This window comes from Python bivittatus, unplaced genomic scaffold (genome assembly GCF_059951505.1).
Source record: "Python bivittatus isolate LINGU-HERP-01145 unplaced genomic scaffold, Pbiv_v1 ctg000340_np1212, whole genome shotgun sequence".
Lineage (NCBI taxonomy): Eukaryota > Metazoa > Chordata > Lepidosauria > Squamata > Pythonidae > Python > Python bivittatus.
In genome coordinates this window covers 804,936-829,695 of record NW_028277056.1, presented here as the reverse complement: position 1 = coordinate 829,695, position 24,760 = coordinate 804,936, and the positions used below count along the sequence as shown (strand labels likewise).

Below are 24,760 nucleotides of genomic sequence, written 5' to 3'. Positions count from 1 at the left end.
CATTCTCGGTCCTCCTGGCTGCTTGTAGATTTTTTCCTCAGCCCTGGCACACCGTGGCCTCTGCCTTTCCTCCAGGAATTCTCCTGTTGTTTGTCAAAGACACACATTTTTTCTTCTTTGGCACAAAGGGAGGGTGTGGAGCAGTTTACCCTCCGATCTCCCATTTGCTGCCAGCTGGCTTCCAGCAACAAATGGGTGTATGTGGATGGAAGAGGGTAAACCCTTTTGTGCTGTGGTGCCAAAGTGCAACAGGGTGGTGGTAGAAAGAGGCGCAGTTACTTCGCCTAGTGGCCCATCTCATTTTTGTACTCAAGAAAATTTGTGTCACTTGCACAAAATCCCCTTGCCCTTGTGATGTGAGCAAGTGACAGGTGAGTGATTTGGATTGCTGGCCCCGATTCTTCTTGGGGACGGGAGCAGCAGACATTGCAGAACAAGAAATGACAGCCTGACAGCCTAGATTTCGCTTAATGTGCATGCTGAATCCTTTCCATGGTCCAGTTGCACAGTACCCAGTCTTTGCTCGAAAGCTCAATGAAGAACAAATGCAAAATTTTCCATTTACCAGCCAGAAAGCTCAGCTGCATAGCAATACAGTATTCTCTGTAATACCCAAGCATAAGGCAGTCTTTTGCATTTGACAACACAAACTACCTGAAAACGAAAGCACAAAACATGGAGAATATAATGGACGACAATGTTAAATTATAATTCACAAATTACAATGTCTATGTAGCTTAACTAATTAATAATTTAACTAATTATTGGAAGCATGCCTGATTGACGCCAGCTGTGAAAACCTACACCGGTATATTGACGAGAATATTGGTACCAGGAAGTAGAGGAGCTCAGTTATAATACAAAAGACATGGCCAGAGGCTGACTTTGAAACAGATCGTGCATTGCTCATGTGCAAGCTCCAAGTTAAGATAAAGAGGAAAAGGAAAGCTAACCCGTTTCCACCATATGGTCTTCAACATATACCCAACATATTCAAGGAGAATATCAGGAATCTCTGTGAACTCCTGAATCTCATTGACAGACAACCAGAAGAAACATGGAATGAATTTACAGAAGTTGTTAAAGATGAATGTGAAAATAGACTGCCAAAAAAATGAAGAAACTGAAGAAAGCTAGCTGGATGTCAGAACAAACCATGGAAATTGCCAAGAAGGGAAGAGAAGCCAAAGGCAAGAAAGACAAAGATCGCAGGAAGGAACTCAACAGAGAGTTTCAGAGAGCGATTGGAAGAGATAAGAAGCAGTATTACAACAACCTCTGTAAAGACACTGAAGATGGAAACAGGCATGGAAAAACAAGGAAAGTCTTTCAAAAGATCTCCGAACTTAGAAGCAGGTTCCCAGCTTGAATTAGAAGTGTGCCATTTTCTTCCTGTGTAGAGCTTAGCCCCCCTTGCCTTCCCTTCTGCTAAATTTCCAGAGGTTCCTGAGCATTCGGAGGAGCCGGCTAGAGATCTCCTTGGTTTTGATGCTGTAAATTAGAGGATTCATAAGGGGCGGGAAGAGGATGTAGATGTTGCCCATGAGGACATGGAGGAGCGGAGGCGCGTGCTGCCCAAACCGGTGCACAATAGAGAGCCCAAGCACAGGAATGTAGAAGACCAGGACAGCACAGATGTGAGAAACGCAGGTGCTCAGGGCCTTGAGAGGGCTGCGTCCACTGGAGGCCGTGCCCAGGACTGCCTTCAGGATTAGGCTGTAGGAAATGAGAATGAAGAGGAGGTCACAGCCCAAGGTGAGGAGGATAAGGCTGAGGGCATAAATACTGTTGAAAGTGGTGTCACTGCATGCCAAGCGAATCAGGTCCTGGTGCAGACAGTAGGAGTGAGACAATCTAGCAGCTGGGTGGTAGGGGAACCTTGCAAGGAAAAACATGGGGGGTATTATGGGAAGTGTGCTCCTCAAAAGGAGGACAAGGCCAATACGTGTGACTCTGGTGGTGCTCAAAAGCTCAGAGTACCTCAGGGGGGAGCCAATAGCCAGGAAGCGGTCCATCGCCATGGCACAGAGCACAGATGACTCCATGAGGGAAAAGGAGTGGAGGAAGTAGAGTTGAGCAATGCAAGCTTGACTGCTGATCTGCCTTAGCTGGAACCAGAGGACACCCAGCACTGTGGGTACCGTGACAACACAGAGGCCCAGGTCGGTGGCAGCCAGCATGGCTAAGAAGTGATACATGGGCTGATGCAGGCTTGGCTCTACCCAGATGATGTAGAGAATGGTGCAGTTGCCCAGCATGGCGACCAAATAGACAGAGAAGACAGGGATGCCAATCCAGCCGTGAGCCGATTCCAGCCCAGGAAAACCACCCAGGGCAAACACTGCCATGCTGACATTGGTAAGGGCAACCGATGCCATGGTGAGTCACGAGGAGCACCTGCCACTGCCCTTCATGGATCTCCTAATGCCCTTGTCTGTGCCAAGCTTTGGCCTCCCCTCACCAACCTCCCCTTGTGCACCTCGTTTCCCCGCAGAGGCAGAAAAGCAAGGACAGAAAGAGAGGATGCCACAGCACAGAGGGCAAAGGGTGCAGAAGGGTGCGATACAGTGGCAAAAAAGTACCGGGGTGGTCCAGCTTTTCCATTTTTAGGCAGGTTTCATGAAACAACCATGAGTGCTGTGTTCTGGCCTGATGTCTCGCGTGGCAGGAAATGCTCAGGGCTCACCCTGAAGGATGGAACAAAATCCACATCCCTGTAGAACGCTGGACTACCGCATAACCTCCTGGCAAATGTCCTTCACTGAAGAACTCTTGAGCCCGGGGCCCCTTGAAGATCTTGCCTGACTTCTTCTTGGGCTAGAAGATGGACCCAGCAGCAACTTTTCTGGAACCAAGAAGCGGAGCCTCTTCCTGCTTTTTAGAATGGGGAATGTCTTCTGCTTCAGCGCATCGAGGCAAGGCTTCTTTCAACAGGCCTTCGGCTGTCCTCCACACCAGAGAACCGAGAGATGCTGTGCTGGAAGCTGGAATGGAAAAGCCGACTGGTCTCCCTCTTCTTCTTTGGAGGGAGGGTCACTCCTAGCACTGGAGGTAGACTGGATTGCTGCAAGTCCTTATAAAAGGGAGATGGTGATGGAGGTGAGGCATCTGTGACTCTGCAGCCAAGACTAGAGGGGGAATCCCGTGGAGACTGAGTCACGGTCGCTTGGCTCCCTGTGTTGCCATCAACTCCCAGCCCTGGGCCTCAGCAGAGGCGCCTTATCCAGTCTCTCAGGTGAAGGCAGGGCCAACAAACAGGGCTGCAATCCCAGAATGGGAGTGTCCTAACATAAGAAGGATGGCTTCATCGTCCAGTCTATCATCTGTGGGCCTCGCTAAGCTGTTGCTGAGCATCTCCATGGTCTGCCTTACTTATTTATTTGTCAAGTTTATGTGGCCGCCCATCTCACAAAAAAGTGACTCTGGGCGGTCTGCAACAAGACTAAAAAAGTTGAGATATAAAAGACAATCATTGTTAAAGAAAAATGTTAAAAATGTTTTTAAAAAAACACAAGGCTAAGAGAGAACAGCAGATGTTATTAACAATGGAGGCACCTCAGCATCTCAACGGTCCCTGGGGGCCCCCAGGCCTGATGGCATCACCAGGTTTTGAGGGACTTCCAGAAACTCAACAGGGATGGGGCCGTCCTCAGCTCAGTAGGGAGGATGTTCCATAAAGCGGGCATCATGGCAGAGAAGGCCCACCTCCTGGGACCTGCCAAATTGAGCTCTCTAGCTAATGGGACCTGTAGTGTGCCTCTTCTGCCGGATCTGATGGGACAGGCAGATATAATCGGAGAGGCGGTCCCTCAGATAACCCGGCCCCATACTGTGTAGGGCTTTAATGGTTAAAACAAGCACCCTGAATTGGACCTGGAAACAGATTGGTAACCAATGCAGCTTGTGGAGCAGAGGTGTAACGTGTGTTGTTCTAGACACACGCATACCTGCCCATCCCATTACATTTTGTACTAGTTTCCGGATACCCTTCAAGGGCAGTCCCATTTAGAAAGCATTATATTAGTGCAATCGGGAAGTGACTAGGGCATGAGAGTCCCTGAGCAGAGCCCCTGATGTAGCAACAGGTGCAACTGGAGCACAGTGCAAAGGCCCGAAAACTCAAAGCCACTGTCAGAATCCTCGCAAGATTTTACAGTAGAATTTACTGTTGGCCAGTTGGTAGTTGCTTTCTGCATGCTGCAGTTCTGCCATTGTAAAAGGTGGGGGGGAGGGGGATGGCGGGTAAATAGATGTAGCACCGTTAGAGGCAGATGGCTCCTTATCACAGGTGCTGGAATGCTCAAGGCCGTACCGGGAGGTGAATCAGGAGACTAAGGAGGAAAGGGGGGTGAAGGAGGGAAAAAGGAGAAAAAACAGTTTTTGGCGCGCAGAGGCTTAGTCTTAGCAATGCCTTGGAACTGTACACTTGGACTTGGGAGCAGCGGGTGGCAGATCGTTACAGCCACTCAATTTTGCTAGGTGTCAACTGAAGCCTATTGTTCCCCAACTAGTCCCTCACGGCCTCCAGGCACCAGGCTAAGACGTTCACGGCATTGCTTAATTCACCGGGGACAGAGATAGATAGTTGGGTATCATCAACGTACTGATGAAACCTGACCCCATGGCGATGGATGAGCTCACCCGGCAGCCTCATGTAGATGTTGAATAGGAGGCAGAGAGCACCGAACCCTGCAGCACCCCACACAGTAGTGGCTGAGGGCAGGATCTTCCCCCCACAATCACTACTTACTGGAACTGACTGCAGAGAAAAGAAGCAAACCAGCACAACACAGTGCCACCCACCTCCAATCCTCTGAGTTGATCCAGGAGGATACCATGGTCAGAGGGTTCAAGTAGGGCAGGGATGGATGTGCAACCCCCATCCTGTCCTCACCAGAGATCATCCAAAAGTGTAGTGGAAGACATGTGCGAGGAGGATACTGGAATGGAGGATCAAGGTTATCAGGAGGGAGGGGGAGCATTCCTGAGCAAGTGCTTCCTCAGCCTGCAGCAGGACCATGAGAAGGTGAAGAGGCTGAGACTGTCCCTCCCTAGAATCTCATGGGATATAGCCACTGTAAGGATCGCCGCATTCAACACTGAATAAAAACCTCGTGAGACACAGGCTCAGACACAAGTTACTTTACTTGGGTGTAATGCGTAACGGTTACAGACAAAGCCAGGATTGGTTTGGCACGTTCCTTACAGTGTTTATATGGGATTTCCCCCCTTGACCCCGCAGTACCACTGGCTTCCGCCTCTGCCCATACTTGGGTCGCCCTTCCATTGTCGAGCTCCCCCTCCTTTCTTCTAATGGCAGATTCAGCCTGCTTCCTTTGTCTTGTAATTGCCGTGCTCATGGGGCTTTTCTGCGGGTAAAACCGGAGGTTTTTAATTGGTTGTAGATCTTGCTGGATTGCCAAGTTCCTTGAGTATTATGGTTGCCGTTGCTTGGGGCGTTTGGGGAAGCCGGCTGTGTTACAAGGTATCTGTTTCCCCTTTGTTCTCAGGCCGTGTAAATTGCCGCCACCTGCCGGCAATTGACTTGTGGTTGCCTGTTTACCTTTCCTGGCCGCCTATGCCTGAGGCAGTGAAACTGACTAGCAGTAGTGAAACTGAAACAGTGCCGCTGTTTGGCCGTGCTGGGCTGAATCTGACAGCTACTAGTTGCTTTAGCATAGGTTTAGTCTGGTGGGATTCTGTCTATTAGGTGCGAGCTAATAAAAGAACTATACGGGACTGGACTGCCTTATTGTCGTTCTTGGGCTGGGCCTGACAAAAAGTGTCACCAATGCCATTTCCATCCCATACCCATACCTGAATCCTGACTAAAAGGGATCCAGATAATCTGCTTCATTTGAGGTCTTCTGAAGCGGTTGCACAACCACCTTCTCAACCACCTTCCCCAAACAGGGGAGGTTAGATAGTACACAAAAATTGTCCAGTGTAGTGGGGTCCAGAAATGACTTCTTGAGAAAGGGGTGAACCAAGGCCTCCTTAACCACCCCCTCACTCAAAGAAGAATTCACCGCTGCTAGAACCCACTCACATGACACCCCCAGGCCGCTTTCACAAGCCAGGAGGGGCATGGGTCTAAAGAGCAGGTGTCTGAGCTCACAGTCCTAAGAACCCTGTCCACTTCCTCAGGTCTTACAGGTTCAAACCATTCCCAGATATCTGATCAAGACTCCTCCCCAGGCAATTCCTTGTTCCTCCTGGCAACAAGGCCAAGGTCCTACTGCAAGTGGATTTGAGTGACTTTGCCTGACAGATGCTGAACAAATTCTTCTGCAAGAAGTTCATTGAGCCCCCTCTACCCAAGAGGGCATGTGCCACCCAAAACAAGGCCAGTGTGGCTATCTGCAGACATAATAAGGGTGGAGAAGTATTATTGCTTTGCCACCTTTTGTCCTAGGTCAGTCTCTTCCTCAGGACTCCAGTGAGGGGTCAGCAGATGAGCTGTCCCTGTTGGACTCTCAGGAGGCTGAGGAAGAAGTGGCCTTGCAGCTCATCCCCAGCTCTCAGCCAGCATCCAGCTGAATCTACTCAAGCCCTCAGGTCTTCAGAATCACCTGTGGGAAGAAGTAGGCATCGGCTGAGGGCTGAGTTAAAGGAAAAGCAACGTAGTGCTAGGCTTATGGCACGCAGACATCTGACACAGGACTCTGAGTCTTTCCAGGATGCATCTGACAGTCTGCCAGCTGAAGATAAACACAAGGAAGACAGAGAGCTGGTTGTGGATACAAACTCATGCATTCCTGAGCTGAACTGCTGACACTTTGAATCTGACTCCTTGGCTTCTTGACCCTTAGACCGGACTCTGACTTTCTGACCTCTGCATTCCTGACCCACATCTTGTGTTTGGGCTATGTTCTTTGGATGCTGAATCTCAGCAGCTTCTGGCCTTGCAGCTGCTGTAATCTGATCCCTGGCCAAGCCAGCACACCTTTACCGCTATGAGGCCTTAATAGCACCTCTAACCCATGTTCGGTCAACTTCATCCCTTCTTGCATTCCTGCAATGCTCTAGACGTCTCTTCTCTCATTTCATTTCCCTTAAATCTTCCATGAACCATTGGGAGTGACAGGATCCACTAGAGGGGACAAGTCGTAAAAGCACGATCCGATCCAAGCCTCAGCCACCCTCCTGTTCCAAATTGCGACCATGGCTTCTGATGGACTATGCAGCAGACCAGCAGGAACAGCCCCAAGCTCCCTCTGAAACCCAACACCAGATCCAGTGTCTGACCAATATCCCATGCCGGGCTCTGGATGACCTGGGATAGGCCCATGGCCGTCACAGTGGCCATGAACTCCTGACCCACCTCAGGTCCCATTCCTAGAGAAGACAGATTGAAGTCCCCCAAAAGCATAAGTCTGGGGAACTCTACTGCTAACCCAGAAATGGAGTCAAGGAACTCAGACAGGGAGGTTGCTGTGCAGCAGGGAGGCTGGTACAATAGCAATAGTCCCAACTGATCCCTACAGCCCAACCGAAGGAATAGACTCATATCCAATGACCTGTGGTGCAGTGCCCCTGAAGGCATAAGAGATTCCTGGATGACAATCGCCACGCCTCCACCCCTGCCCGGGGTCTCAGATGATGCCACATCCGTAACCCAGATGGTCAATCTCCAAAATGGCCACTCCCCCTTCCGGGCCCAGCAAGGTCTCGGTGATCCATGACAGGTTGGCCCTCCCATCTATGATTAAATCGCAAATGAGGGAGGCCTTATGACAGACCGACCTGGCATTTCGAAGCAGCAGCTGGAAACCAGGGCCTCTGAAGGTCTGCCAACTGGGCACGGGCTGAGACCAAGGAGCTGGAATACAAAACTGGTATAAGGCATCAGGCCCTCATTCCCCAAGAACAGCCCGTTCCCTGTCTCCCACCATATCTCCCCATGCCAATCACCACCATAATACTTTGGTCTGCCCCCATCCCCCTAAAGGCAGCCCATCCCCCAACGCAGACCCCCCAATTACCAAGGCCAGGGACCCCCCCCCCCACTGTCCTCAACTCCATCCATAAGGAGAAGGGAAGCCAGGCACCCTGAGGAACTTTAGTTTCACTAGCTCTCAGTGCCATCAGGGCACCCAGCGACCACCTCCCCCACTCCACCCACCCACACACAATGCACTCTCACAGGAGCCCCTCCCCTCCCCCCCAAACTGGTCAAGGGCTCCCATTCCATTCACCCCAGCCCCACCAATCCCCTCCTCTGGCTCTCACCCAGAGGGCAGAATCAGTCTTCAGTGGGAAACCCACAGTCTGCAACCATAGGCAACTCACCGGTAGAAGGAATCTATGATGAAATGGTCCGCAATTGCCAGGTCATCTTCTTCTTCCTCTCCAGGTCTGGAAATAGGGAAGGCAAAATGAATGTATGTCTTTGATTGGCCTGCGGTCATGTATGCTGTTCAAAATTTAATAAAAATGGTCCACTCCAAGCAGCGGTATGCCATTTGGAAATTGTTGTTGTTCTTTAGTCGTTAAGTCATGTCCGACTCTTGGTGACCCCATGAACTATATTGCGCCAGGCCTTCCTGTCCTTCACTGCCTCCCTGAGTTTGCTCAGTTTCATGCTCATTGCTTCAGTGATGCTATCTAACCATCTCATCCTCTGCTGTCCTCTTCTCCTTTTGCCTTCAATCTTTCCCAGCATCAGGGTCTTCTCCAAAGAGATCTCTCTTCGCATTAGGTGACCAAAGTATCTGAGCTTGAGCTTCATTATCGATCCTTCCAATGAGCAATCAGGGTTGATTTCCTTTAAGATTGACTGGTTTGACCTTCTAGCAGTCCAGGGGACTCTCAAGAGTCTTCGCCAGCACCACAGTTCAGAGGCATCAATTCTTCAGTGCTCAGCCTTCTTTATGGTCCAGCTCTCACAGCCATACCTTACTACTGGAAAAACCATAGCTTTGACTATGCGGATCTTTGTCGGCAAGGTGACGTCTCTGCTTTTTAATATGCTATCTAGGCTTGCCATAGCTTTCCTCCCAAGGAGCAAGCGTCTTTTAATTTCATGGCTGCAGTCTCCGTCTGCGGTGATCTTGGAGCCCAAATAAATGAAGTCTGTTACTGCTTCCATTTCTACCCCTTCTATTTGCCAGGAATTGATGGGTCCAGATGCCATGATCTTAGTTTTTTTAATGTTTCAAGCCAGCTTTTGCACTCTCCTCTTTCACCCTCATCAAGAGGCTCTTTAGTTCTTCTTCACTTTCTGCCATTAGGGTGGTATCGTCTGCATATCTGAGGTTGTTGATGATTCTCCCTGCAATCTTAATTCTGGCTTGTGATTCTTCCAGCCTGGCATTTCTCATGATGTACTCTGCATATAGGTTAAATAAGCAGGGTGACAGTATACAGCCTTGTCGTACACCTTTCCCTATTTTGAACCAATCGGTTGTTCCATGACCGGTTCTAACTGTTGCTTCTTGGCCTGCATACAGATTTCTCAGGAGACAGGTAAGGTAGTCTGGTACTCCCATCTCTTTAAGAATTTGCCACAGTTTGTTGTGACCCACACAATCAAAGGCTTTTGCATAGTCAATGAAGCAGAAGTAGATATTTTTCTGGAACTCTCGTGCTTTCTCCATGATCCAGCGAATGTTGGCGATTTGATCTCTAGTTCCTCTGCCTCTTCGAAACCCAGCTTGTACATCCGGTAGTTCTCGGTTCATGTATTGCTGAAGCCTAGCTTGTAGGATTTTGAGCATAACCTTGCTAGCATGTGAAATGAGTGCAATTGTGCGATAGTTTGAGCATTCTTTGGCATTGCCCTTCTTTGGAATTGGAACATAAACTGACCTTTTCCAATCCCGTGGCCACTGTTGCGTTTTCCAAACTTGCTGGCATATTGAGTTCAGCACTTTAACAGCATTGTCTTTTAGTATTTTAAATAACTCAGCTGGAATACTGTCATCTCCCCTAGCTTTGTTGTTAGCAATGCTTCCTAAGGCCCACTTGACTTCACTCTCTAGGATGTCTGGCTCAAGGTCAGTGATCACACCAGCGTGGACATCAGGGACATTAAGATCTTTCTTGTATAGTTCTTCTGTGTATTCTTGCCACCTCTTCTTAATCTCTTCTGCCTCTGTTAGGTCCCTGCCTTTTTTGTCCTTTATCATGCCCATCTTTGCACTAAACGTTCCTTTCATATCTCCAATTTTCTTGTAGAGATCTCTAGTCTTCCCCATTCTATTGTTTTCCTCAATTTCTTTGCATTGTTCATTTAAGAAGGCCTTCTTATCTCTCCTTGCTATTCTCTGGAAATCTGCATTCAGTTGCTTATATCTTTCCCTTTCACCCTTGCTTTTTGCGTTCCTTCTTTCCACAGCTATTTGTAAAGCCTCATCAGACAGCCATTTTGCTTTCTTGCATTTCTTTTTCCTTGGGATGGTTTTAGTTGCTGCCTCCTGTACAATGTTACAGACCTCTGTCCATAGTTCTTCAGGCACTCTGTCTACCAAATCTAATCCTCTAAATCTATTCATCACCTTCACTGTGTACTCACAAGGAATATGATCTAAGTCATACCTGAGTGGTCTAGTGGTTTTCCCTACATTCTTCAATTTAAGCCTAAATTTTGCAGTAAGCAGCTCATGATCTGAGCCACAGTCAGCTCCTGGTCTTGTTTTTGCTGTCTGTATAGAGCTTCTCCATCTTTGGCTGCAAAGTATATAATCAATCTGGTTTCGGTATTGACCATCTGGTGATGTCCATGTGTAGAGTCGTCTCTTGTGTTGTTGGAAAAGAGTGTTTGCTATGACTAGCTTGTTCTCTTGACAGAACTCTATTAGCCTTTGCCCTGCTTCATTTTGTACTCCAAGGCCAAACTTGCCTGTTATTCCGATTACTCCTTGACTTCCTACTTTAGCATTCCAATCTCCTATGATGAAAAGGACATCTTTTTTTGGTGCTAGTTCTAGAAGGTGTTGTAGGTCTTCATAGAAGTGGTCAACTTCAGCTTCTTCAGCATCAGTGGTTGGGGCATAGACTTGGATGACTGTGATGTTGAATGGTTTGCCTTGGATACACACTGAGATCATTCTGTCGTTTTTGAGGTTGTACCCCATTACTGCCTTTCCCACTCTCTTATTGACTATGAGTGCAACTCCATTTCTTCTAAGGGTTTCTTGCCCACAGTAGTAGATATAATGGTCACCCGAATTAAATTCACCCATTCCTGTCCATTTCAGTTCGCTGATTCCCAAGATGTCGATGTTCAATCTTGTCATCTCATGTTTGACCACATCCAGCTTGCCTTGGTTCATAGATCTTACATTCCAGGTACCTATACAATATTGTTCTTTACAGCATCGGACCTTCTTTTCGCTTCCAGATACATCCACAGCTGAACGTCCTTTCGGCTTTGGCCCAGCCGCTTCACTCTTTCTGGAGCTACTTGGAAATGCCCTCCGCTCTTCCCCAGTAGCATATTGGACACCTTCCGACCTGAGGGGCTCATCTTCCGGAGTCATATCTTTTAGCCTTTTAACATTGTCCATGGGGTTTTCTTGGCAAGGATACTGGAGTGGGTTGCCATTTCCTTCTCCAGTGGACCACATTTTGTCAGAACTCTCTGTCATGACTTGTCCATCTTGGGTGGCCCTGCATGGTATAGCTCATGGCTTTACTGAGTTATGCAAGCCCCTTCGCCACGACAAGGCAGTGATCCATGAAGGGGCATTTGGAAATTACTACCGGGTAATCTTTTATTTGCAAATAAAAGCTTTACTTCTTTCCACCTATCTGGTGTGAGTCATTGGGCCTACACGCCAGGTATAGGACCCAAGTTTTCTGGGACAACAATTTCTGGCACCTGAAGAAGGACATCGCCTAAGGGCCTCTCCTGGTTCTGCCGAGCCAATCCCAAAGCGTCAGCTGAAAGACCCAACAGCACGGACTGGTAAATATAAAGTGAGTAGTTGCCAGATGTGTGGGTGTTTTCCCTGAATAAACTTCTGGCTGGACCCCTGGGCTGTGTGTCAACCAGTCTCAGCCGCACCTGGGCTCCCATGAGCTTGTCTTGAGCAGTAATCGGGATGCTCCTGGAAAGCAAGGGAGACTGTTAGATCTGCGTGCCCAGCCAACACTGTGAAAGGAAGAGTGAGCGTTTATGAGCCATCACTAAATAAGCCAGAGTTGGGCATTTGGGGTGACATAAGGGTGGCGCTGGAGATTCAAAGGTGAGATGCCTAAGAAGTGTGGAAAGGAGGGCTGAAGAGGCCAGGGAAAGAAAACATTCTCAATCTTCATCTGGTCATTTGGAATGGGTATAAGTCCTGGACCTACTACCTGACCATTTTGGGCTGGCCTGATGAGGTTTCAGCATCTAGGCACCACCACCAGTACATATTCACCTGTGAGGCACAGCCAGAAGCAATCAGCCTCCAGCATCCAGATGCCAAGAACAGTATACATTCACCTGTGAAGCGTGGCTGGGCTTTATCAGTATCTGGTTCTCAGTAAATGCCAAGACCAGTAGAGATTCACCTGTGAGGCTTTGCTGAGGTTTCAGGGATCAGAAAGAAAATAGGCCACCCAATGTGCCAAAAAGAAAATGGGAGGTTTCAGGATGTAGTCCTCTTGGATGCATCCTTAAACATTGGAAACAGTTTGGAGGGGACCAGCTGACATTTTACTGCCAAACGGCTTGGCCGCTGCACCAATTAGAGGATGGAGCAATGTGTCCACTGAGCAGCAGTTTGAAATGTATTGAAATTTTAGAGCTGTATTTGTTTTACAAAAGAAACGGGAAGTGGGAAGAAGTCACGTATGTCAATGCTCTTATGTCATTGTGGAAAAATAAGGAGATGCAAGGATGGTATGGGATCATAGCTCCATAGCCCTGAATTTGGGTCTTGGGTCCTCCTCAACCACCCCCACTAGGGATAGTGACTTTTATTAATGTCTGCTGTTTTCTCTTAGCCTTGTCCTGTAAATTAAAAAAAAAAAAATCTTTTATATATTAACTTTTTCACTGTCTTGTTGCAGACCACCCAGAGTCACTTTTTTGTGAGATGGGCGGCCACATAAACTTGACAAATAAATAAGTAAGGCAGACCATGGAGATGCTCAGCAACAGCTTAGCGAGGCCCACAGATGATAGACTGGACGATGAAGCCATCCTTCTTATGTTAGGACACTCCCGTTCTGGGATTGCAGCCCTGTTTGCTGGCCCTGCCTTCACCTGAGAGACTGGATAAGGCGCCTCTGCTGAGGCCCAGGGCTGGGAGTTGATGGCAACACAGGGAGCCAAGCGACCGTGACTCAGTCTCCACGGGATTCCCCCTCTAGTCTTGGCTGCAGAGTCACAGATGCCTCACCTCCATCACCATCTCCCTTTTATAAGGACTTGCAGCAATCCAGTCTACCTCCAGTGCTAGGAGTGACCCTCCCTCCAAAGAAGAAGAGGGAGACCAGTCGGCTTTTCCATTCCAGCTTCCAGCACAGCATCTCTCGGTTCTCTGGTGTGGAGGACAGCCGAAGGCCTGTTGAAAGAAGCCTTGCCTCGATGCGCTGAAGCAGAAGACATTCCCCATTCTAAAAAGCAGGAAGAGGCTCCGCTTCTTGGTTCCAGCAAAGGAGCTGCTGGGTCAATCTTCTAGCCCAAGAAGAAGTCAGGCAAGATCTTCAAGGGGCCCCGGGCTCAAGAGTTCTTCAGTGAAGGACATTCGCCAGGAGGTTATGCGGTAGTCCAGCATTCTACGGGGATGTGGATTTTGTTCCATCCTTCAGGGTGAGCCCTGAGCATTTCCTGCCACGCAAGACATCAGGCCAGAACACAGCACTCATGGTTGTTTCATGAAACCTGCCTAAAAATGGAAAAGCTGGACCACCCCGGTACTTTTTTGCCACTGTATCGCACCCTTCTGCACCCTTTGCCCTCTGTGCTGTGGCATCCTCTCTTTCTGTTCTTGCTTTTCTGCCTCTGCGGGGAAACAAGGTGCACAAGGGGAGGTTGGTGAGGGGAGGCCAAAGCTTGGCACAGACAAGGGCATTAGGAGATCCATGAAGGGCAGTGGCAGGTGCTCCTCGTGACTCACCATGGCATCGGTTGCCCTTACCAATGTCAGCATGGCAGTGTTTGCCCTGGGTGGTTTTCCTGGGCTGGAATCGGCTCACGGCTGGATTGGCATCCCTGTCTTCTCTGTCTATTTGGTCGCCATGCTGGGCAACTGCACCATTCTCTACATCATCTGGGTAGAGCCAAGCCTGCATCAGCCCATGTATCACTTCTTGGCCATGCTGGCTACCACCGACCTGGGCCTCTGTGTTGTCACGGTACCCACAGTGCTGGGTGTCCTCTGGTTCCAGCTAAGGCAGATCAGCAGTCAAGCTTGCATTGCTCAACTCTACTTCCTCCACTCCTTTTCCCTCATGGAGTCATCTGTGCTCTTTGCCATGGCGATGGACCGCTTCCTGGCTATCAAATCCCCCCTGAGGTACTCTGAGCTGCTGAGCACTACCAGAGTCACACAAATTGGCCTTGCCCTCCTTCTGAGGAGCACACTAATTTTAATGCCCCCCTTCTTTTTCCTTGCAAAGTTCCACTACCACCCCGCTGCTAGACTGTCCCATCCCTACTGTCTGCACCAGGACCTGATTCGCTTGGCTTCCAGTGACACCACTTTCAACAACATTTATGCCCTCAGCCTTATCCTCCTCACCATGGGCTCAGACCTCCTCTTCATTCTCATTTCCTACAGCCTAATCCTGAAGGCAGTCCTGGGCATGGCCTCCAGTGGACGCAGCCCTCTCAAGGCCCTGAGCACCTGCATCACTCACATCTGTGCTGTCCTAGTCTTCTACATTCCTGTGCTTGGGCTCTCTATCGTGCACCGGTTTGCGCAGCATGCATCTCCGCTCCTCCACGTCCTCATGGGCAACATCTACATCCTCTTCCCGCCCCTTATGAATCCTCTAATTTACAGCATCAAAACCAAGGAGATCTCTAGCCATCTCCTCCGAATGCTCAGGAACCTCTGGAAGATTTAGCAGAAGGGAAGGCAAGGGGGGCTAAGCTCTGCACAGGAAGAGAATGGCACAGTTCTCTTCTTTGCCTCCTGCAGGCAAATCCTTTAATTGTTAAGTGACTAAGCAGTGGCTAGAATGACCCTCTCTCACTAATCTTCTAGTGAGGTTAGTGTAGCCACTGTGACTTCCTGACCTGTGAATACATTTTGCATAAGGACAGTGCGATATTCCAGGGTTCCCATTTCCTTAAGCACATTCCACAGCTTGACATGATCGACAAAATCAAAGGCCTTTCTATAATCAATGAACCATGTATTGATTCTATTTGATATTTTTTGCTTTCTCAATTATCCAATGTGCATCATCTACAAAGCTTCCTGTTTCTTGGCCTTTTCTAAAGCCAGCTTGAACATCTGGCATCTCTTTTCATGTAGGGCTCTCATCTGCATTGGATAATCCTAAGCATCATTTCATTAGGATGTGTAATTAAGGGTATTGAATGATAATTTACACATCCTTTTAAGTCTTCTCTCTTTGGTATTGGAATATAGATTGACTTCTTCCATCTGTTGACCACCATATCGTTTGGCAGATTTGCTGGCATGGTTTGAGTAGAACCTCTACAAATTCTTCTTCTGTTGCTTGCCATATTTCTGTAGATATTCCACCAATTCCTTTAGCCTTCTGACTTGGTAATAATCAGAATGCTGATCTAACTTCAGCTTCTAGTACTAGAGGTTCTTGTAAGTAGAGAATGTCTTCTAAGCTATCTTGGATAAGAACATATTTACTATACAGAGTTTCTGTATATACCTTCCATCTTTGATCTTCTTGGCATCAGTTTTCTCTGGTATTCTTGAGCTTACTCATTCAAGGTGGGAACTCCTTATAAATTTGGAGATCTTTTGAAAGACTTTGCTTATTTTTCCATGCCTGTTTTCATCTTCAGTGTTTTTACAGATGCTGTTGTAATACTGCATCTTGTCTCTTCTAACTGCTCTCTGGAACTCTTTGTTAAGTTCCTTTCTGAGATCTTTGTCTTTCTTACCTTTGGCTTCTCTTCTCTTCTTGGCAATTTCCATGGTTTGTTCTGACATCCAGCTTGCTTTCTTCAGTTTCTTCATTCTTTGGCAGTCTATTTTCACATTCATCTTTAACAATTTCTGTAAGTTCATTCCACACTTCCTCTGGTTCTCTGTCAATGAGGTTCAGGATTTCACAGAGATTTCTGATATTCCCCTTGAATATGTTGGGTATATGTTGAAGACCATATGGTGGAAAAGGGTTAGCTTTCATCCTCTTTAGCTTAACCTGGAATTTGAACATGAGCAATGCATGATCTGTTTCAAAGTCAGCCTCTAGCCATGTCTTTGCTATTATCTGCTCCCTTTGTGCCAAAGAAGAATAATGGTTTTGAGAGACCACAGGAGAATTCCTGGAGGAAAGGAAGAGGCCATGGTGTGCCAAGGCTGGGGAAAAAATCTACAAGCTGCCAGAAAGAGGACTGAGAAAGCACGGAAACACTGGAGCATTTGCTCCAGGTGTTCAGTTATCCTAAGGAATAAGGAGCAAATTTAGCTAGAAATATTGTGCCAGATTAATTTTCACTTTTATAGTTTGTATGTATTGAAGGTTAATTTATTGCCTCTGGGGAACATTGTCTCCATACACTTTTGGACCTTGTGTGCTTTATGCAAATTGACCCATCAGAGTTGCTCCAGTATCATCTCCAATTTGCTCAAAGCTCATGGTATTGTAGTAGGCCCACCCAAAAAAATTTTCAGATGCTCTATATTTTTATCCTCTGCTCCATTGAATGCTTCATATATGACTACTTATAATTAAAAAGGAACGTTGATATCCTCTCTTTACATGTTTAAAAAAGTTTGATTCTATTTATCAGTTGTGGGATGGGTCATTCCCGTCAGGAAGAGCAGGGGAAGGGGTCATTTCCCATACTGGCCACATCCCCATAATCAATGCCCAGCATTGGGAGGGTAGATCAATTGGGCAGCCACCAAGGTTGATGTCACATGCGGCTACCCACACGCCTTGAGGAACTTTTTCTTCGCATGTATAGTCCAAATCTAGGTGTTCTACTTTTGATGGTCTCTTTCCATCACCTGCAGGCATTAGCTTACAGCCCCTGAAGTCAGGTTTATTTATTTATTTATATTTCAAACTTAGATACCGCCCATCTCACAAAAAGTGACTCTTCTAAACACATTCCTCCTGAAGTGCAGCAGATCTTTTGCCAGGGGTCCCTCAGCTCCGAAATCCATCCCATTGTCGAAGAATCAAACCATTCCTGTTGGCCCCAGCTGTGCAGTTCATTTCCAGTATTCGTCTTCTTTTGCTGGGCCATGTCCTCCAAGAAGAAAAACGTTACTTGTACCCCCAGTTCCTCCCCTTCCTGCTTGCACTCTGTAGATGATGGGACAGCCTGTTTTAATTTAGTTTAAGTCATGCATTGTATTGATAAACTACTTTTATTCATGTATGCTTTTGTTTATTATTTAAGCGCGTAATATAATTATTATGTCTTGTATCCATTGGGAGTGCCTTGACCTCTGGGCAACTTGCTTGTTGGGTAGATATGACAGCAAGAGATGAAACCCAGACCATCTGCCTATCTATTTAGGAATGCCAACTTGGTTAGGTAATAGATAGGACCCTGGTACTGAGTTACTTGGGAATGTTGGATAAGATAAAACCTTAAGGCACCTCTTTACCTCCTAACCCTCAGTTAAAACTATGTTAACTACGATTACTAAGAATGTATGTATGACATTGCTCTTCCTGATTGGTTTGTAGGAATGTATGTTGAAGGAATGTATGCCTTTTGATTAGTCTACAGTTATGTACGCTGTTCAAAATTGTATAAAAGTGTGTTCACCCTGGGCAGGGGTGTGCCCATTTGGAACTTACTACTGGGCAACCTTTTGGTTGCAAATAAAGCTTTATTCTTGTCCACCTATCTGGTGTGGTTTCTTGGGCCTGCACGCCAGGTAAAGGATCCACACTTTCTGGGACAACAATTTCTGGCCCACCAAACGGGGCTACACCTAAAGGCCTTGCCTGGTTCTGCCAAGCCGATCCCAGACTGTCAGCCATCAGACTCAACAGTGCACACCGATAAACATAAAGTGAATGGTTGAATGGTGTGTGTGCGCATGCGTTCCCTGAATATAAAATATCCGGTGGGCTACCCGGGCTGTGTGTTGAGCGGTTTCCGCTGCAAACAGGCTACCATGAGCTGGGATTGAGTGGTGATTGGGATATTCCAGGAAAGCAAGAGAGACTGTTTGTCAGGTTCAGCCTGGCACGGCACACACCTTCCAAGCTAGCCGCCATTCTCCCTAGCCAATTTCAAACACGCCTAGTCAGCTTCCTTGCCTCAGGCGCAGGGGATCGAAAGAGGAAGTGCAAAACCGCAAGTAAACTGCCGACAGGTGGTGGCAATCAACCCGCGGCAGGAATCAATTACCTTGCAACAAACGGACTTTCCCTAGCCGCCACAGGCAAGCAGCCGACAATGAAGACAAAAACTCCGCAGCTCAAGCCACGCTCAGCCGCCCATCAAGAGCAATCATGAGTCAGCCTCATGGGACCTGCGACGTAAGCAAAGCAGCAGAAAGCAAAGGACCCTGGCTGAACCTGCCATCGGCCTGGGGCGTGGAGAGCCGAGGGCAAGGGGCGAGCCAAGGATGGGCAAAGGCGGGCAGCGGCGGTTAGCAGGCGGGACCTGCAAAGCACGGGAAACGGGGAGACTATAAAATGCTATGTAACCTGTGCCAAGCCAACCCTGGCTTTGTTTGTAAACACATGCATTACACCTGAGTAAATTGCTTTGTACGAGCCTGCGTCTCACAGAGCCTTTAATCAGTGATGAATGCTGCGACTCTTACACTGTTAAGATCTGCATGCCCTCCTAATGCTGCAAAAGAGAGAGTGTGTGTTTATGAGCCATCGCTAAATAAGCCAGAGTTGGGTGTTTGGGCTGACATAAGGGTGACATCAGAGACTCAAAGGTGCAACACCTAAGAAGTGTGGCAAGGAAGGCCGAAGGGGCTGGGGAAGGACTGCATTCTCACTCTTCATCTGGTGAGCACCTCATCTGGAATGGGTATAAGTCCTGTATCTATTCTCTGATCAACTGGGGCTGGCCTGACGACGTTTCAGCATCCGGACACCAAGACCAGTGCTTATTCACCTGTGAGGCTTTGCTGAGGTTTCAGGGATCAGAAAGAACATAGGAGGCGACCCGAGGTGCCAGTAAGAAAATTGGAGGTGGGCAGAGTAAGATTTGAGAACGTGGTCCTCTTGGATGCACCCTTAAACACTGGAAACAGTTTGGAGGGGATCCCATGACAAAAGAAAAATTGAAGTTTTACTGCCAAACAGCTTGGCTGCTGCACCAATTAGAGGATGGAGCAATGTGTCCACTGAGTGGCAGTTTGAAATATAATGACATTTTACAGCTGTATGTGTTTTGCAAAAGAAATGGGAAGTGGGAAGAAGTTACGTATGTCAGTGCTTTTATGTCATTGTGGAAAAATAAGGAGATGCAAGGATGGTATGGGATTATAGCTCCAGTGATTAAATCTGAGCTAAAGGTGTTGCAAGATGATGCAGGGAGGGAGGATTTTGAAACACCTTCGGCTCCCCTGCCTTACGCTCCGGGAGATCAAAACGCAAATAACCAAAACCCAGAGGTTATAACCGAAATTGCACAGGTGAATCCACCAGTGCCAGCAGAATGTGAAGAGGCAGTGGGAGGATGGGAGGCCTAAGACCGAATAGGCCTCCTCCAGGGCATTTTACAGAGTCTGGAATATATCCGCTGAGACAAATGCCCCTTCCAGGACAGCAGGTGGCCCAGGGACAGGCTCCCCAGACTGTGCTCAGTCATTATCCGTTCTCTACTGCTGACTTATATAATTGGAAAAATAATGCCCCTCCATACCAGAAGGATCCAAAAAGAATGTATGATCTGATCAGCTCAATCTTTAAAACTCACTCTCCTAATTGGGCGGATTGTGAGAGTCTGCTAGACATCCTATTGACGCCTGAGGAAAAGAGAATGGGAATTGACAAAGCAAAGGTGGAAGCTAAGGTTAGAAGAGATCAAGATGGTGGACTATCAGAAGCAGACCAACTGTTTCCCCCTGATGACCCCAGCTGGAATCCTAACAATGCAGCAGGCTTGACCAGGTTAAGACACTATCGGTCTTGCCTCCTGACTGGGTTGAAGAATGGTGCCCCAAAACAGAGAAACACTTCAACAATATATGAGATCCCCCAAGTGGTGAATGAGAATCCCAGTGCCTTTTTGGAAAGATTTTATAATGCCTTAAATCCAGTATACGGATTTATATCCGGAGGAGCCAGCGAACGCAAGGATGGTGAATTTGCTGTTCATGGGGCAGAGCGCACCCGAAATAAGAGAAAAAATTGCAAAAGGTTGAGGGTGCAGCCAGTATGAATGTCTCTCAATTGGCTGGCATTGTATATAAAGTCTTTTCAAACTGGGATAAAGCCCAAGAGAGGAAAGAAAAGCAAGGGTACAGGCTATGTTTCTAGCTGCCGCAATTACAGGAGATCAGAAAGGCTGGCAACAGAGAATCCCAGCAGGATGAGAGGGAGTGGGCCAGGGAACTGGACCATGCATAGGTCAAAACCAGTGCGCCTACTGTAAAGAAGACGGACACTGGAAAAAGGATTGTCCCCAGAAACAAAAACAAAACAAAACAACAAAAAGATGCTGAGAAAGAGCAGAGATGGGGCTCAAGAATGATGGGAATAACGTTGCGAGACTGGGGGGGACTGGGGTGAAAACTGAGACACTTTACATCTCCCCAACACAGCCCCTGGTTAGAGTGAAGTTTGGGGACCAATTAGTGGACTTCCTGATTGACACTGGAGCTACTCACTCGGTACTAACTGCCCCACATGGACAATTAGGTAGAGAGACGGTGCCTATTGTAGGTGCCACTGGAAATAGAGGGAATACATAATTCTTAAACCCAATGGCTTGCATCTTGGGAAACAAAAGGCTCAGGCCCCAGTTTTTATATATGTCGGAATGCCCCTTACCTCTGTTGGGAAGAGATCTGTTGGGTGAAATGCGGGCAGAATTAACGTTTGATGAGAATAAAGTGACATTGATTGTGCCGATGGACCAAGGTTGGAGGGTGCAAGTGGCTCTCGTGCAATTGCCTCCACCTGAAAATAAAATACCGACAGAAACTTTGGATGCTGTGGTACCTTGGGTGTGGGCAGATGAAAAGGCGGGGAGAGCAAAGGATGTGATCCCAGTACAAGTGGATTTAAAACCAGGAACTGTGCCCCCCAACGTGAAACAGTACCCATTAAAATGGGAAGCAAGGAAGGGGCTCCAGGCTATAATCAAGAAGTTCATCGCCTATGAGTTAATCTGGGAGTGTAACTCAGTCACAACATTCCAGTATTAGCAGTACAGAAGCCCTGCTCTACTGAGTATTGTTTCGTGCAGGACCTAGGGCAGTGAACCAGGTGACGGTTACACTCCACCCTGTGGTGCCGAATCCATATAATCTGCTTGCTACCTTACCACCTGGGGGAACGTGGTTCTCAGTGTTGGACTTGAAAGAGGCTCTCTTTTGCATCCCTTTGGCTCCGAATAGCCAGGAGATTTTCGCTTTCCAATGGGAAAGCCCAGACACATGATACAAAACTCAGATGTGTTGGACTGTATTACTTCAGGGGTTTAAAAAATAGCCCCACCCTTTTTGGCAATGCACTAACAGCAGACCACCAGCAGTGGAACCCCCCCCCCCCCCGGAGGGTGACATGCACTTGCTTCAGAACATGGATGATCTGCTGGTTTGTACAGAGACCAGCCAAGCTTGCGACCAATGTACAATTGCACTGCTAAACTTTCTGGGACAGGCAGGCTACAGGGTGTCCAAAACTAAGGCTCCGATTTCACAAGAGACTGTTACTCATTTACGGTACACTACTTCTAAGGGACAGCATATCAGGTTCAGCCAGCACGGCACTGCTAGGAAGCCCAGTCAGCCGCGCTGAGCCAATTCTACCGCCCACGCGCAAGCCGGGGAGAAAGAGGAAGTATGAGCCATGGCTAATTCATCGGCCACCTGCACCCACTTAACAAGGAAACCACAGAGTGGAAGTTTTGTATCCCCCGTGATGAGCAGCGCATATGAGACAAAGAACGAAGCCGCGAGCCGCGGAATGGTGATCACCACGCGATCAAGCAAACCCCGGTTTGGCGCACAACTGAAAGAACCCCGAGGAAACAAGCCCATGCCGGAGGGGCAGGCAATCTAAGACAATGGGATACTGGCTGAACCTGCCATTTGGAACATTAAGTGGGATTATTGGGGTATCGATAATCCATAGCTTATAACCTGATGATGGGGCGAACCGCGGAAAGGGGAGAGTTATAAATTGTACAACGAAATGTGCCAAGCCAGTCCTGGCTTTGTTTGTAACTGTTGCGTTACACTTGAGTAAACCTCTTTTGTGAACCACACGTGTCACGGGAGTTTCTCTTGACAAACGGGGCATTTCTTACACAGCAAGCATTGCTCCCAGAAAGAAAGGACACCATTTGCAGACTGGCTGAACCAAAAACCTGGAAGCAATTTAGGGTTTTTTGGGGGAATGGTGAGTTTCTGTTGTATCTGGATCTACAGCTTGGGGATAATGGCAAAAACCCTTTATGGGGCTATCCAATGAAAAGTATGTGACCCATTTGAATGGACCCCAGACAGCAAGTTTGCATTTTGCCAAACAGAAATTGATGTCTGCCCCTGCCCTGGGTTTGCCTGATCTGACAAAACCTTTTCAGCTGTTTGTACATGAACAAAGGGGGGGTGGCTGCTGGAGTCTTAACACAGAAGCTGGGTAGCTGGCATCGGCCCATGGCATATTTCTCGAAGACAATGGACCCAGTAGCAGCAGGATGGCCGGCTTGCCTATGAACCACCACTACCATGAATATTTTAGTAAAAGCTGCAGAAAAATTGAACCTCGGCCAACCAATGACTATATATGTGCCAAATTCGGTGGTAACAGTATTAGAACAGAAAGGAAATCACTGGCTCACTCCAAGCAGGATGGCCAATTGTCAGGCAACACCCTTGGACTGTGAGATTTGCCCCGTTCGACAGAGAAACTCTCGTGACACGTGTGGTTCACAAAGAAGGTTTACTCATGCGTAACGTAGTAGTCACAAGCAAAGCCAGGACTGGCTTGGTACAATTGCATCACTTGTTATATTCCCCCCTTCCCGCGCTTTTTCCCGCCTCGTGATCGCGTTGCGGCTGTGGGCTATTAGGCCCCCCAATGTCCCCCCTGATCGTTCATGATGGCAGGGTCGGTCAGAGTCCATTGTCCTTGATTGCCAGTCCCCCTCCGGCTGGGTTGGCCCCTCCCTGCTACGTGCAGACCGCAGGTTCTGTGCTGCGTTGCGATCTTGTTTCGCTGCCCTGCGGCCCCGTTCCTTGCTTGCTCGCGCCGTTATCAGTTCGTAATTAAAAGCTTCCGCTGCGGTTTTCCTGTTTAGCTGGCCGCAGGTGGCTCGTTAATTAGCGGCGCTTTCGGTTCCTCTTTTCCCCGCTAGCTACCGCCGGTGGATTCCGCGTGGTCTGGTTGCGAGCTTCCCTGCAGCCCCGTGCTTCCCTGAAACCTCGTGCTGACCGAACCTGACATGCCGCCCCCCTGACGACAACTCCCCCCCTCGGTCCTATTTCGGCTTCCCGGGGTATTTCCTGTAAAAGTCCCGCACTAGGTCCGGCGCCCTTATGTGGGTTTTACTCACCCATTCGCTGTGGGACTTGGGAAAATGTTTCCATTGCACTAGGAGCTGGGTCTGCCCCTTGTGCCTCCGGGCGTCCAGTATCCGGTTGATTTCGAAATGCTGCTCCCCCGACCATGATGGGTGGTGGTACTCCCTCCGCCTTGTGCCAGGCGTTCCCCGGCTGGTGCAACTTTAGCAGGCTGCAATGGAACACCGGGTGGATCTTCCCGAGGCTTTTCGGGAGCGTCAGCCTGACGGTCACCGGATTGATGATCTCCGAAATGGGGAACGGCCCCACAAACCTCGGGCTGAGTTTTTTCGATGCCTGGTGCGTCTTTAGGTTTTTGGTTGACAGATACACCTGGTCCCCCACTTTCCACTTTTCCTCGGGGAGCCTCTTGCGGTCCGCGTGCTTCTTGTAGTCGGCTTTGGCTCTTTGCAATGCCGCGTGCGCCGCTCGCCGGGTCTCGTCGATTTGGGCGAACCAGGCGTCCAGGGAGTTGATCTGGGATTCCGGCTGAGGCAGCTCCGGCATGGGGACGAATTCTCTCCCGGTGGCTACTTTGAACGGAGAGAACCCGGTGCTCTTGTGGACGGCGTTGTTGTATGCCACCTCCGCGAATGGTAGTAGCTCCGCCCAATTGTCCTGTTGGTGCCCCACGTAGCAGCGCAGGTACTGTTCGAGCCCCCCGTTCAGGCGTTCCGTGGCTCCGTCCGTCTGCGGGTGCGCCGCGGAGGAAGCCAGAACCGCGCGATGAAGTTGCCGCCCCGATCGCTGACGATACGTCGAGGTGCGCCGTGGAGTCGGTAGACATGTTGCACGAACAGTTTCGCCAGCCCCTCGGCCGTGGGGACTCGCCGGCACGCTACAAAGTGCGCTTGTTTGGAGAATAAGTCCGTGACCACCCAAATGGCGGTCTTCCCCTTACTCTCCGGGAGCTCCACTATGAAGTCCATGGCGACCTCTTGCCA

General features: G+C 48.6%; 2 protein-coding genes across 2 annotated transcripts; one reads left to right on the top strand and one right to left on the bottom strand.

The window, feature by feature from the left end:
• Positions 1–228: 228 nt before the first annotated feature.
• LOC103065213 (olfactory receptor 51G2-like) lies at positions 229–2,381 on the bottom strand. Its single transcript, XM_007444485.2, has one exon. The coding sequence runs from the start codon at positions 2,376–2,378 to the stop codon at positions 1,404–1,406; it is 975 nt and encodes a 324-aa protein (XP_007444547.2). The 5' UTR covers positions 2,379–2,381; the 3' UTR covers positions 229–1,403.
• An 11,671-nt stretch (positions 2,382–14,052) lies between these two features.
• LOC103056687 (olfactory receptor 51V1-like) lies at positions 14,053–15,003 on the top strand. Its single transcript, XM_007444903.2, has one exon. The coding sequence runs from the start codon at positions 14,053–14,055 to the stop codon at positions 15,001–15,003; it is 951 nt and encodes a 316-aa protein (XP_007444965.2).
• The last annotated feature ends 9,757 nt before the right edge of the window (positions 15,004–24,760 follow it).

Excerpts from the sequence above, each read along its gene's own strand:
- LOC103065213 (XM_007444485.2), bottom strand. The coding sequence starts at position 2,378 with ATGGCATCGGTTGCCCTTACCAATGTCAGCATGGCAGTGTTTGCCCTG.
- LOC103056687 (XM_007444903.2), top strand. The coding sequence starts at position 14,053 with ATGGCATCGGTTGCCCTTACCAATGTCAGCATGGCAGTGTTTGCCCTG.